This window comes from Tachyglossus aculeatus, chromosome 15 (assembly GCF_015852505.1).
Source record: "Tachyglossus aculeatus isolate mTacAcu1 chromosome 15, mTacAcu1.pri, whole genome shotgun sequence".
Taxonomy (NCBI): domain Eukaryota; kingdom Metazoa; phylum Chordata; class Mammalia; order Monotremata; family Tachyglossidae; genus Tachyglossus; species Tachyglossus aculeatus.
The window spans coordinates 3,761,884-3,776,797 of record NC_052080.1 but is presented as its reverse complement, the minus strand read 5'-3'; the positions used below and the strand labels follow the sequence as shown (position 1 = coordinate 3,776,797).

At 46.3% G+C, this 14,914-nt stretch overlaps 1 protein-coding gene across 5 annotated transcripts in view; it reads left to right on the top strand.

Annotated features, from left to right (window-relative positions):
- Window positions 1-14,914, top strand: part of CNKSR2 (connector enhancer of kinase suppressor of Ras 2) — a 240,825-nt gene that overhangs the window by 190,800 nt on the left and 35,111 nt on the right. For all 5 annotated transcript variants that reach the window (XM_038757077.1, XM_038757075.1, XM_038757076.1 and 2 more), the window contains 3 exons: window positions 3,725-3,792; window positions 5,528-5,628; window positions 10,225-10,792. In XM_038757077.1, coding sequence (XP_038613005.1) covers window positions 3,725-3,792; window positions 5,528-5,628; window positions 10,225-10,792 — 737 coding nt within the window. The remainder of the gene's footprint in view (window positions 1-3,724; window positions 3,793-5,527; window positions 5,629-10,224; window positions 10,793-14,914) is intronic.

The window sequence follows — 14,914 nt, the reverse complement described above, 5'->3', positions numbered from 1 at the left end:
CACACCGCTCTACTAAGACCACAAATCACACCCTTTGTTTTTTGAATGGTATTTGTAAAGCGCTTACTATGTGCCAGGCACTGTGCTGGGGTAGATATAAGTGTAGCAAGTTGGACACAGTCTCTGTCCCACGTGACAGATGAGGTACAGATGAGGTAACCGAGGAACAGAGAAGTGAAGCGACTTGCCCAGTGTCCCACAGAAGACAAGTGGCACAGACGAGACTAGAACCCAGGTCCTTCCGATTCCCAGGACCAGGATAATATATGGATGTTGTCTGTTTCATTTTTCTAAGCTTTTTCAAGTGGCCCCTAATGGGGATTAGAAGAAGAATGAATTCCCAGCACCCCAAGTGATATAAATGTATCAACTCTCTCTAGACCTTGTCTCATTCACTTTTTTGTGTGAACCAACTGCCTATCAATCAATCAATCAGTCAGTGGTATTTATTGAGCACTTATTGTGTGCAGAGCACTGTACTAAGCGCTATCTCCCTGCCATGGTCATAGCTACCTGTTCCTCCACAGCAGCTTGAGTGCTCCCTCGGCTTGAATGGTGGGAGAGTGTCTTAGCAAGAATCCTCCAGTCACAGGATTAGCGGGTTGATGTACATTTTGATGCCTTTTATAGTCAGTCGGTTGTATTTATCGAGTGCTTACTGTGTGAAAGCCCTGTACTAATCGTTTGGCTGAATACAATATAGCAGACATATTCCCTGCCCACAGCGAGCTTACAGTCCAAAGGGACTGTAACCACCTGGGTCGTAAAATCACTTTGCCGCTGACTTCATTCATTCATTCAGTCGTATTTATTGAGCACTTAATGTATGCAGAGCACTGTACCAAACGCTTGGGAGAGCACAATACAACAATAAACAGCCATTCCCTGCCCACAACCAGCTATTTGATGTGTATATCTGAGGTTCTCTCTGTGCCCCCCCCCCCCCATTGTTTTTGATAAACTGCTAATACCATAATAGTTAATTATTAATATTATTACCTACAAACTGTGTGTTCTCACTAGGTGAGGGCGGCCCCTCAGCTAGTGTGACTTGGAATGGACTAAATGTTGCCAACTTGCTCTTCCCAAATGCTTAGTAAAGTGCTCTGCACCGTAAGTGCTCAATAAATACAACTGAATGAATGAATGAACTAATAATAAGAAGAATTGTGGTATTTGTTAAGCAATTAGTCTGTGCCAGGCACTGTACTAAGCGCCGGGGTGGATACAAGAAAGATGGGTTGTGCACAGTCCCTGTCCCACATGGGGCTCACAGTCTTAGTCCCCATTTTCCAGATGAGGGAACTGAGGCACAGAGAAGCTAAGTAACTTTCCCACCAAGGTAACACAGTGGACGAGTGGCAGAGCCGGGATTAGAACCCAGGTCCTTCTTACTCTCAGGCCCAGCTCCATCCACTAAGTCATGCTGCTTCTTGTACTCTGTCATAGTCTATACTCTCCCAAGTGCTTAGTACAGTGCTTTGCACACAGTAAGCGCTCAATCGACTCCGCCAATTGCCAGCTGTGTTACTTTGGTCAAGTCACTTAACTTCTCTGGGCCTCAGTTCCCTCATCTGTAAAATGGGAATGAAGACTGTGAGCCCCCCGTGGGACAACCTGATCACCTTGTAACCGCCCCAGCGCTTAGAACAGTGCTTTGCACATAGTAAGCGCTTAATAAATGCTATCATTATTATTAATAAATACAATTGAATGAATGAATGAGAGGTTAAATCACCTTAAACATGATTAAATGTGCCCTGGGGAGTGGGGAGAGGATCCACAGTTCTCTTCCCAGAGCTCCTAACATTCCATGGAAAAATGATGGAACATGAGAGCGGCTAGAAAAGTGGTCCCCTTCCATCTGTTGAAAAAGTGGAAGTTTTCAGCCTCAATGGGAAAATCCTCAGGCTCCCTTTTCCACAAAGGGAAAACTGAAGGATTGTGCTTTCTGCTGAATAATGATGTTTCCAAAAGAGAAGCCGCAAGGCCTAATGGGGGACTTGAGAGTCAGAGGGCCTGGGTTCTCATCCTGGCTCTGTCACTTATCTGTTGTGTGACCTTGAGTAAGTCACTTTACTTCTTTGTGCCTCAGTTTCTTCATCTGTAAAATGGGGATCAAACTCTACTCCATCCTTCTTAGACTGTGAGCCCCATGTGGGACAGGTGCTGTGTCCACCTGATTACCTGGAATCTCCCCCAGTGCTTAGTAATAATAATAATGATGGCATTTATTAAGCACTTACTAGGTGCAAAGCACTGTTCTAAGCGCTGGGGAGGTTACAAGGTGATCAGGTTGCCCCACGGGGGGCTCACAGTCTTCATCCCCATTTTACAGATGAGAGAACTGAGGCCCAGAGAAGGCAGGTGACTTGCCCAAAGTCACACAGCTGACAATTGGCGGAGCCAAGATTTGAACCCATGACCTCTGACTCCAAAGCCCAAGCTCTTTCCACTGAGCTACTTAGTACAGTGCTGGGCACATAGTAAGCACTTAGCAAGTACCACAATTATTGGTATCATTATTCCAAAAGCATCTAATACCTAAGCCCTTGAAATATATTATAAACATCTTGCAATCGGAGAATCAATCCATAGGATTTATCGAGCGCCTACTGGTGTCCTGAGAGCTTGAGAGAATTCCAGAGAGGTGGAAGATAAGATCCCTGCCCTCAGAGAGCTTGCACTTCTTATAATCTCATTTCAGGACTGTCTTTGGTCAGTCATTCCATATCAGGCGACAAGAGAGAGCCCCTTGTTGCTTGAAAACCTTAGCAAGTGAGGAGATGATTGAGTGTGAGTTGTGGTGGATTACTCAACAAATTGTGAGTCCTCTTGGGAGGAAGAGATCATTGAAACGATAATAATAATAATAATGATAGTGATACTTATTAAACCAAGTGACGTTACAATAAAAATACTCACCCCAGCCCTATAGTACCTATGTGCTTATCTTTAGTCTCTACTATTTCTCCTGCTTATAATTTACTTTAATGTCCATCTCCCCTATAGACTATAAGCTCCTTCTGGGCAAAGACCCAACTCTGTCGTATTTTCCCAAGTGCTTAATACAGTGCTCTTTTCACTTTAAATGTTCCCAAAATACCATGGATTGATTGGTTGGCGATATCTGTTAAACATTTTCATATGCTGAAGACTGTACTGAGTATATGCAAGACAAGTAAGACACCGTTCCTGTTCCAAAAGTAAGAGCCGGTCCTGTCTAAAATGGAGAGAGTACGGGTATCGAATCGCCATTTTACAGATGAGGTGACTGAGGCACAGAGAAGTTGATTGACATGCCCAAGGTCACAGAGCAGATAAGTGGTGGAGCCGGGATTAGAACCTAGGTCCTCCGACTCCCAGGCCCAAGTGTGTATATAAGAAAACAGAACAGCAGATGTTTGGGTGTGTAACACGTCCATGAGAGTCTGGCAGAATTGGTTTTCGGTGACCTTGAAGCTTTTCTATTGTTATTTTGTTGGCTTTTTCCTTCAAGATATTTCTCTTTCGAACAGAATATTCGGCGTAGAAACCATTTTTGCTACAACAAAATGAGAGGTCATTGGCTACCCTGTGAATAAAAGTATCATGGATGATGAATGTCATAGGTCAAAAAAAATATTTGAGTATCTCTCTCAAGTGGAATAAAGAGCAATTAAAGAACCATGGGCTAATACATTCTGCTCAAACCGTATCTGCTTTTGCGTATTTATCATTTCAGGTGGCTCAACAGAATAAATATGCTTGCAGCAGGTTATGCTGAGAGAGAGAGAATCAAGCAAGAACAAGGTATGGGTCGTATCTGTTTCACTTTTTCTCATGCCTGTTAACTTCCTCCCCCTAGCCCTGAATGCCCTCCCTCTGCACATCCGCCAAACTAGCTCTCTTCTTCCCTTCAAAGCCCTACTGAGAGCTCACCTCCTCCAGGAGGCCTTCCCACACTGAGCCCCCTCCTTCCTCTCCCCCTCCATCCCCTCCCTATCCCCCCACCTTACCTCTTTCCCCTCCCCACAGCACCTGTATATATGTTTGTACATATTTATTACTCTATTTTACTTGTACATATTTATTATTCTATTTATTTTATTTTGTTAATATGTTTTGTTTAGTTGTCTGTCTCCCCCTTCTAGACTGTGAGCCCACTGTTGGGTAGGAACCGTCTCTATATGTTGCTAACTTGTACTTCCCAAGCGCTTAGTACAGTGCTCTACACACAGTAAGCGCTCAATAAATATGATTGAATGAATGAATGGAGGAAGAATTTTGCTTGTATCTTTTAATGGACCTTTCCTCTCCCTCACAAAGTCTTATCAATCAATCAATCAATCAATCAATCGTATTTATTGAGCGCTTACTATGTGCAGAGCACTGTACTAAGCGCTTGGGAAGTACAAATTGGCAACACATAGAGACAGTCCCTACCCAACAGTGGGCTCACAGTCTAAAAGGGGGAGACAGAGAACAGAACCAAACATACCAACAAAATAAAATAAATAGGATAGAAATGTACAAGTAAAATAAATAAATAAATAAATAAATAGATGTTATAGATCTTATGTTCATTTTTCTTCTTATTATTAGAAGGACTTTTCATTCAGTGTTAACTATAAACTTCAAGCAGTGTGGCCTAGTGGAAAGAATACAGGCCTGGGAGCTAAGATTTATGAAGAGCAGGGTCGTGGCTAAAATCCAATCAAGCGCTGGGTCTCACACCTCCTCAAAATGGGGTCTTTTGGGCCTTTTTCTTCCTCCTCATCAAATGTGGGAAATCCTACTGCTTTGGGCAGGTCACACCAAGCTTTCACCCACCACTGTGGGGGCAAACAAGACACCATTGGCACTAGTCGTAGTGATGATTGGATGCTCTGATGGCTCAGATGGTGATTCTTGGCTTGGGCTGATTCTATCTCTCAGGGTTCATTCCCTCCTTCCCCCTCCTAAAATAACCGTCTGCCGACTCACGGTGTCTGCCGGGTTCCATTGCTTTTCTTCTGAAAGCCTTCTGGGAAGAGGAAATTTCCACTTCTCCCCAGAGGGTTTGGCAATGACTGTGTTTTCCGCGGGTTTCTGAGGCGAGTTGGGAGAAGGGCCTTAAGGCGACGATGTCAGCGTGATTTGGGTGGTGGTGAGGATTAACTGAGCAATGGATCAGAAAGGAAATTCTCAGTGTTGTTTTTTGTGGGGGGGATAATTTCTCCAAAGAGAAATTCTGCCTACTATGTGACTTTGGGCAAGTCACTTCCCTTCCTCTGTGCCTTAGTTACCTTATCTGTAAAATGGAGATTAAGACTGTGAGTCCCTGTGGGACATGGACTGTATCGACCCTGGTTAGCTTGTATCTACTCCAACGCTTAGAACAGTGCCCAACACATAGTAAGCGCTTAACATATACCATTAAAAAAAAATCCTTTCAGCCTTTGCAGGCATCTGCTGCTGGGTGTTTTTCCCATTTGATCCGGTTCGATTCCCGACGGAAAATCCCCTAGAAACCTTTCAATGCCCTGTTGTTTGTGGGGTTTTTCAGATTATTGGAGCGAGAGTGACAAAGAAGAAGCAGACACTCCATCAACGCCCAAACAAGACAGCCCTCCACCTCCTTACGACACTTACCCTCGACCTCCTTCTGTAAGTAAAGTCCTATTTACTTAGAAATACCTTGAATGAAATCAAGTCCAGGTCTTTTGGTGGCAGCGTGTCCATCTTTGTAGTTCAGGGTTGGATTTTAGGGTTCTCTGGACGGAAGGAGAATGGATTCCCTGGCAGTGTGAGGGCGAGGCCTCTTCAGTGCTTGAGCCAGAGATAAACCCTGGCCAGAGACAGGAGAAGAGACACTCTGATTACCAAGACTGTCCGCAGGCGGAGAGAACTGAATCTCAGTGGGTTTTGAATGAACTAGATGCAAAACAAATCATAAAAAATCATCCTGCCTAATTTGCCCAGATATCAACTCAATCGATCACATTTACTGAACGTTTAATGGTTGTAGAGCAATGTACCAAGTGCTTGGGAGAGTGCAAGACACCAGAGTCGGTAGACACTTTCCCTTCCCACAATGAGCTTACAGTCCTGAGGGGGAGAATGCCATCGAAAGCCAGCCCTACTCGCAATTAATTAATTATAGTAATTATGATAGCACTTACCAAATTCCAAGGCAGTGGGACAGACACAGGATCATCAGATTGGAAAGAGCCCCTGCCCCTCATGGGATTTGAAGTCTAAAGAGGGAAGGAGAGTGGGTATTTTATCCCCATTTTACAGATGAAGAAACTGAGAGGCAGAGAAAGTAAGTTTCCCAACGTCACCCAGCAGACTAGAGTCAGCTGGAATTAGATTCCACGTCGCCTAACTCCAGTCCACTAAGACTGGCTGTTCCCCGATTCACGTTCAAAGATCTACCTAATCAGACATGTAGGCATTCAGAGAGGCAATAAGTCAGAAACTACAGAAACCTCCGGCCGGACAAAGTCAAACTCACAAAACTCTTCAAGTGACACTCTTCTGAAGCAGCTCTCAGAAGGGAAAAAATACATACTGCACATCAGAGTAAAGCGGGATAATGAAGGCCAGAGGTGAATGGACTCGTGTCTTTCAAATCTACTCACCCAAGCTCTGCACTCAATCAATTTATCTGTATTATTTATTGGGTGCTTACTGTAAAAGAGCACTGTACTAAGCACTTAAATTCAATATCCCTGCACAGAGTAAACACAGAGATTAATTGACTGATTGGAATCTTTCACATCCCTAGACACAAACACAAACCCAGAGCCTGCAGTTGCCTCATATTTGACTTAAATCTGTAGTGACACCCTTTATTCACCCCCCCTCATCTCTGCAGCTCTTATGTACAGAACCATAATGTATTTACTTATCTTCACATCTGTCTCCCCTTCTAGAATATGATGTATTTACTTATATTCACGTCTCTCTCCCCTTCTAGAATATAATGTATTTACTTATATTCACGTCTCTCTCCCCTTCTAGAATATAAGCTTGTTATGCCCAGGGATCATATCTACCGACTCTGTTATGTTGTACTTTTCCAAGCTCCCCGTGCTGTACTCTGCATACAGTAAGCGTTTGGTGAATGTGATTGATCAATTGACAAACTGACACAGATTTGATAGAGAGTGCTGCATTGTTTGTTTTAACCAGAATCGGAAATACAACTTCTGATTGCCTGGCCCCTGAAGAAGCTTATGTCCTTGAAATATGTTTGTAATCATAAATAATAATACTAATAATAATGACAAAATCTTGCGGCTGTTGAGGCCTTTTAATTTTTCAAGGCACTCACACCTCAATTATTCTATCTTCAAAAACTCCCTTTGAGGTAAAGAGAGGCAGGTCCATTTTAGAGATAAAGTTCCTTGCTCAAGGAGACACAGAAGTCTCCTGCTTTTGTCCCCCTGGACCACGCTACTTGAATCTTTCAGTCTTTAAATGTTAATATTTTCAAGTTGAAAATGTCCCGTTCCACTTCCAAGAAGTCTTCCCTGATTCATTTCTCTAGACTGAAAACTCAGTGGGGGAAGGGAGGGTGTCTACCGACTCTGTTGTGCTTTTCCAAGTGCTTAGGTTAATGCTCTGCACACGGTAAGCTCTCTGTGAGTACCATTGATTAATGTCTCAACTCCACCCCTACATCTCCAACCCAACTGCCTCTATTGCACCTCTACAGCATTTGTGGCAGCTACCAATATTTTTTATCCCCCGATTTCTCCGCATCTGTAATTTATATCATTGTCTATTTCCCTCGCTAGATTGTAAATGTCTTGAGGACAGGGATCGCATCTTCCAACTCTAATAATAATAATAATAATAATAACTGTGGTATTTGTTAAGCCTTTACTATGTGCCAGTAAGTGGAAGATACAAGATAATCAGGTCAGAAGCACTCAGTTCAGTGCTCAGCACGTAGTAAGCACTCAAATATGATTGATTGATTGGTCCCATTCCACCAGTGGTCAAAACTGACTCTCCTACAGAGCTTATTGGTCCCCCAAATTGCCTCGCTCTCCCGAGACCCTCGGGGTGGGTGTGGGGGAGGAGGAGAGTACGACACGACCCTCCGACTCTATACTTCAGCAACCAACCCCAGTTTGTCTGGGGGAAGAGAAGGGCGCTTTCAGTCCATCGCCGTGTTTGACGCCACTAATGAGAAACAATCAGGAGAACCCAGAAAAGGCAAGAATTCCAGTGATCTCTTTTCCGCCCGCCTATTTTCTCAGCCGAATTAGCCAGGCCAGCCCAACTCATTTCCGGTCTTCTCTGTAAGACAGCCAAAAGTGGCAGGTTGTCCCTAGAGTACGTTAGCCAAATAATGCCGGAGCGGTTTTCTTCAGGGAATCTGGCATTGAAAAAAGGAAAGGTTGCCGTTTTATTATGGAAATGATTCATCCCACACTCAAAATTTCTGAACCGCGGGGAGGAAGCTGCACGTTCTTTTGGTGTGTGGGAAGGCAATCAATCAGTCAGTCAATCAATCAATCGCTTGATGCCTGCGGAAAATGATTTCCACCCAACCCCCAGCTAGGAGCCCATCGTGACACTCAAGCCATGAACTTCTCCCAACCCCTGCTCCATGAGCCTTTTTCCAAGCCAGACTTCCAAGATAAAAGGCCTGGGGGAGGAAGGGGAAAGGGGGAGGAGGGGGCTGGGGGAAGGAGAGAGTGACAAAGGCTGATTGACACCACCCAACCAAATCTCATTTACTGGGTACAATTAGCATCCCTGATGTGCACTCTATGAATCTTTATTTTACCCTAAATGCCCTGAACATTTGACTTGAATATACTTCCCACCCATTTCTCAGTAATAACGATAATTCTTATAATAATAATTGCCCTCTAGACCGTAAGCTCCTTGTGAGGGAATGTGCCTGTTTATTGTTGTATTGGACTCTCCCAAGTGCTTAATGCAGAGCTTTCATGCAATAAGCGCGCAGTAAATGTAATCGAATGTATGGTGGTAAATAATAACAATAATAATAATAATTTTGGTATTTAAGCACTTACTATATGCCGAGTACTGTCCTAAGCACTGGGATGGATGCAAGCGAATAGGGTTGGACGTGGTCCCTGTCCCACATGGGGCTCACAGTCTCAATCCCCATTTTACAGATGAGGTAACTGAGGGCCAGGAAAGTGAAGTGACTTGCCCAAGGCCACATAGCAGACAAGTTGGCAGAGCTGGGATTAAAACCCCTGACATTCTGACACCCTGCTGCTCCTCTTTAGCACTTACTAAGCACTAAGCACCATGCTAAACGCTGGGCTAGATGGAAGAGAATCAGGTTGGACACAGTCCTTGTCCCACGTGGGCTCGCAGTCTAAGCGGGAATGAGAATTTTTTAGATGAGGAAACTGAGGCCCAGAGAAGCGAACTGACTTGCCCAAGTCACAGAGCAGGTTGGTGGCTGAGGTAGGATTAGAACCCGGGTCCAATGACTCCCACGCCCGGGCTCTTTCCTCTAAGCCCTGCGGTTTCTCAACATGTCTCCCCTCTCCGAACGGGTGAGTAGCCCCTTCGGCGGGAGCGGCTGAGGACGCCCGCAGATCGAGCAGTGCTGCCTAATGGCTAGAGCATGGAGCTGGGATTCAGAAGTCACTCAGTCAACCGATCACATTTATTCAGCACTTACTGTGTGCAGAGCACTGTACTAAACGCCTGGGATAGAACAGCTGAACAATTAACAGTCACATTCCCTGCCCACAATGAGCCTAGGGGGAGACAGTCATTAATATAAGTAAATAAATTACAAATATAATAAATTACAGATATTACAGAAGGAGTTGGGTTCTAATCCCAGCTCTGCCACTTGTCTGCGGGGTGACCTCGGGCAAGTCACTTCACTTTTCTGAGCCTCAGTTACCTCATCTGTAAAATGGGGATTGAGACTGTGAGCCCCACGTGGGACAGGGACTGCATCCAACCCGATTTGCTAGTATCCTCCCCGGCGTTTGGACAGTGCCTGGCACATAGTAAGCGCTTAACAAATACCATACTTTTTTGTGTTTTTTTTCCCTCGTGCCTCAATGATCCATCTGTAAAATGGGAATTAAGACTATGAGCCCCATGTGGGACCGTGTCCAACCCGATCAGCTTGCCTCCACCCCAGCGTACAGTGCCTGGCACACAGTAAGTGTTTAACAAATGCCATTAAAAAAAAAAAGACGTGCGCGACCTCTGACCCTCCAACGGTCTCCCTCCCTCCCGCAGATGAGTTGCACCAGTCCTTTCGTGGAGCCGAAACACAGCCGCCTCTCCTCCACCGAGACGTCCCAGTCTCAGTCCTCTCACGAGGAGTTCCGGCCCGAGCTGGTAGGCAGCGGCGCCGCCTCGCCCGTCCGCAAGACGGCCAGCCAGCGCCGCTCTTGGCAGGATTTAATCGAGACCCCCTTGACCAGCTCGGGATTGCACTACCTTCAGACTCTGCCCCTCGAGGACTCGGTGTTCTCCGACTCGGCCGCCCTCTCCCCCGAGCACAGGCGTCAGTCTACACTGCCCACCCAGAGATGCCACCTGCAGGATCACTACGGGCCCTACCCGCTGGCGGAGAGCGAGCGGGTGCAGGTGGTGAACGGCGGCGGGGGAAAACCCCGCAGCTTCACGCTGCCCCGGGACGGCGGCTTCAACCACTGCTGCCTCAACCCTCCCATGAGCCCCCGGGACCAGCAGGAAGACGTGCCCCAAGGCGAGGTGGAAGAGGAGGAGGAGGAAGAGGAGGAGGAGGAGGAGGAGGAGGAGGAGGAAGAGGAGGCCGCCGTGGAAAACGTAGAAGCGAAAAGTAAGTCCTGCACGGTGGCGGCTCGTGAGCTTGGACGCCAAGGCAGCCTTGTGACTCGGTTGAATCCGCTTCCCCCTCCTTAAAATCATGGGTCTGAAGGAGGGGAGGGGGTCTTGCTGAAAACGGGCGAGGGATAGTCTCTCAGGAACTTGAGGGAGATGGTGAGGAAACGTAGCGTTTGATTTTCCACCCCCCCAGCGTTGTCCACAGGTCCGGCAAACCTCTCTTGCCGGCTCTCACTTGCCTCTCTTCTCTTGTTCCCCATCCACATCCTGTTCTCGGGCCCTCACTTCCACCCCCCCAGTCGGTGACCCTCAGGTGAAAGAATCTTAATTCCTTCGACCTGATGGCCTTCAGGATGCAAGGGGGCTTCCCTCCGCTCCTCCAGGAAATGGGAGGGGGCAAATCCAGACCCCTCTTGCGCAGGATTTCGGACGAGGCTGCCGTGTGAGCTCTAAAGTGGCAGCTCTTCCTCAGCTCCCGGGGGATCATGGCCTGCTCACTTCCACATAGGTCTGACTCTGGATTTGACACAGATAAATGAGCTCTTCCTCTTGGCCTTTCTGGCTCGGTCCTCACGCTGGTCATCATTCACCTTATAGCCTAAGCCCTCCACACCAAGCTTTAGGTGGGAACTCGTCTTCCCAGCGGACCTCCGAGTTTAACTTCGTTTGGGTGCCAGCTCCCTCCCAGAGGAGGAAGACGACGTCTCCTTTCCGTGTTAAGGCCCTTGGAGACAAAACCGGGGTGGGGGTGGGGGTGGGGGGTGTGGACACGACATGGAGGGGATGAAAGGAATAGTGGGAAATCAAAATGGCAGAAATGAAAAGTGTATGTGGGTTTGTGGAACAGAAGAGTCTGTCTAGAAGGGAATAAAGTTTGCGGGTCCCTAAACCCATGCTTGGAATTTAATAACCAATGTCTACTCCCCTGCCACCTCAACCAAAACCAGGCCTCTTTGGAAGGGGTCCCAGAGGGAGCACAAGGGAGTCAGACAAAGCTGGACTGCTCTAATGCCCCACTTCTTGAGCTCCTGTCTTGCCTGGTAGGTAAAATAGTGGCCCGAGGTTCACTTTCCCTCCCAAAGCAGACTGACCAGAGATGGCTTTTTTGAAGCTCCTCCTCCTCTCCCCTTCCATTATGCACCGCCAACCCAGCTGATTCGGATGGATTGAAACCTGAACGGCAAGGGATCTGGAAAAAAGAGATCCTTCCCTTTTGCCACTTCCTGTCCTCTCCCTGGCCCTCTCCCCAGACTTCCTGGCTCCCAGCCCCTCCACAGTGTTAGGTGGCCCCCTCACAGATTTTTACACCTCCTTAGAGCCCTCACAAGTGGGAGTGAAGGCCAACAAATCCACTGTGGGTGAGAGATAGGGAGGGAGAAAGTTATGGGTATCCTCTTCTTCTCCCCTCTCTGGGGAAAAGCTTTATCCCATCCCCATGGCTTAAGGAAGCAAAAGTCCCCTAACCCTCACTCTAGGTTGGAGAATGAGATCACCAGCCAGCCAGTCAGTCAGTCAGTCATACTTAGCGAGCACTTAGTGTGTGCAGAGCACTGTACTAAGCACTTGGGAGAGTACAATATAACAATAAATAGACACATTCCCTGCCCACAATGAGCTTACAGTTTTATACCAGTACTGCCACCACCACCATGAGTCAACTCTTATTTTCAGCCGGCCCGCGCCCGCTATGTCTAAGTCCCACATGTGTAGTCTCTCCCAGTGCTTAGTACAGTGCTGTGTACCAGTAGACACTTAATATTATTGCTACCACTACTTTCTGGGACGATATATTCAATTTAAACACCCAGCTCCCTTTACCTCCGCTCCTGCCTTCGTATTACCCAGCTCCAATGCGGTGGCCCTGTTCACACGGCCCTGGGGAGGGAATGTGATAGTTTTGGAGAAAAGAGGGGGATCTTAATGACCCCTACCCCCTGAGGGACATGCTTTAGGTTGGTGCAGGCTTCTACTAAGCGTTCCTTTCGGGGTCATCATGTTACACTGTGTGTTCAACAAGGTGCAGGTGGGAATTCGAGGAAATAAGTTAGCATCCACTCAGTCTCTGGCCCGAGGGAAACGGCTGAGGAATCCGCCCACCTTGGGAACTCTCCCTGCCCCTGATTCTCCCCAATTCTTCATCCTCCTCACCACGTCTATAGACGCACACCTCCCGGGATTGGCTAGTGTCCCGTGAGGATGGTCTGGTGGTAACTGATCTGGGGTTAGCCAGTGTCCCGAGCTGGAGAAGTTCCCGCCTGACCTTTGACCTTTCACCGCAGGCCTAGGTAAGGCTGGCCATGGGGTTTCTGTTAGTTTCTAGTTCCCCTCCCTGAGCTGGCCCCCGGGGGATGATCGGAGGGAATTCTTATCGAGAGAGGCCTACAAGGGACTTGAAAAAGAAGGCAAGTGAGTCTCCTGCTCCTTAGAGAAGCAGCGTGGCTCTGTGGAAAGAGCACGGGCTTTGGAGTCAGAGGTCATGGGTTCGAATCCCAGCTCCACCACGTGTCTGCTGGGTGACCTTGGACAAGTCATTTAACTTCTCGGAGCCTCAGTTACCTCATCTGTAAAATGGGGATGATAACTGTGAGCCCCAGGCAGGACAACCTGATCACCTTGTATCCCCCCCGGCGCTTAGAACAGTGCTTTGCACACAGTAAGTGCTTAACAAATGCCATCATTATTATTATTATTATTATTATTATGATTCCACCTTAGGGCCAAGTCCAAGGACCAGGTGAAGGCTCCTTGGGCTAGAGGCCGCAAGGAAGAGAGGGGAAAAACTCTCCTGGGTGCCCTCTTTGGCCCCAAAAGTTGCTTCAGAGAAGTCTTTCCATGTCCTTCTTTCCATGTTCCTCCAGAGCCCACTTTAAGGAGAGAAACAGCCCTCTGAAGCCGCAATAATAACTGTGGTATTTATTAAGCACTTACTATGTGCCAGGCACTGTACTAAGCGCTGGGGTGGATGAAAGCAAATTGGGTTGGACACAGTCCCTGTCCCACGTGAGGCTCACAGTCTCCATCCCCAGTGTCCCATAATGACAGTAATAATTATAGTGACAGTATAATAATATATATTATATATCATATCATATTATATTATGTTATATTACATTATATTACATTATATTATATTATATTGTATTATATTATATTATATTATATTTATTGTTATTAATTATTGTTAGATTATATATTATATGTTATGTATTACATTATTGATACATCATTGTTAATTATTAATATGTTATTATTTATTATATATAATTATATATTGCATAATATAATAATGACCGTATAATAAGTTATGTGCTTATTATGAGGCAAGCATTATACTAAGTGCTGGGGTAGATACAAGATCATCAGGTCCCACCTGGTGCTCACAATCTTCATTCCCATTTTACAGATGAGGTAACTGAGACCTAGAGAAGTTAAATGACCTGCCCAAGGTCACACAGCAGACAAGTGGTGAAGGCAGGATTAGAACTCAGGGCCTTGTGACTCCCACACCCACGCTCTAACCAGTAGGCCTCGCTGCTTCTCTACCGCCAAGAGAATAGAGTTGGAAGAGTGGAAGAAGCATTTATTGAGCATCCTCTTGGTACGGTGCACTGTACTAGACAGTCAGGGAAATACAGAGCCGAGAAATGAGCCATTCCCTGCCCATAAGGAGCTTGCACTCCACCGAGGGGTTTCATCCTGAACAGGTCAAAATAAATAACGTAGCCCGCATATACACATCAATGCAGAAAAGGTGGATTTCCTCCGGGGAAATCGAACAGGGAATTTGATTTCTAAATTTACCTCCCTGTGCTTTAGAGATGGAGCAGCCCTCCGATAGCAAGGAAACAACCGATATTCGATTCTTAAAGTCATCATCATCATCATCATCATCAATCGTATTTACTGAGTGCTTACTATGTGCAGAGCACTGTACTAAGCACTTGGGAAGTACAAATTGGCAACATATAGAGATAGTCCCTACCCAACAGTGGGCTCACAGTCTAAAAGGGGGAGACAGAGAACAAAACCAAACATACTAACAAAATAAAATAAACAGAATAGATATGTACAAATAAATTAAATAAATAAATAGAGTAAAAAAAAAAAAGTCCACAGC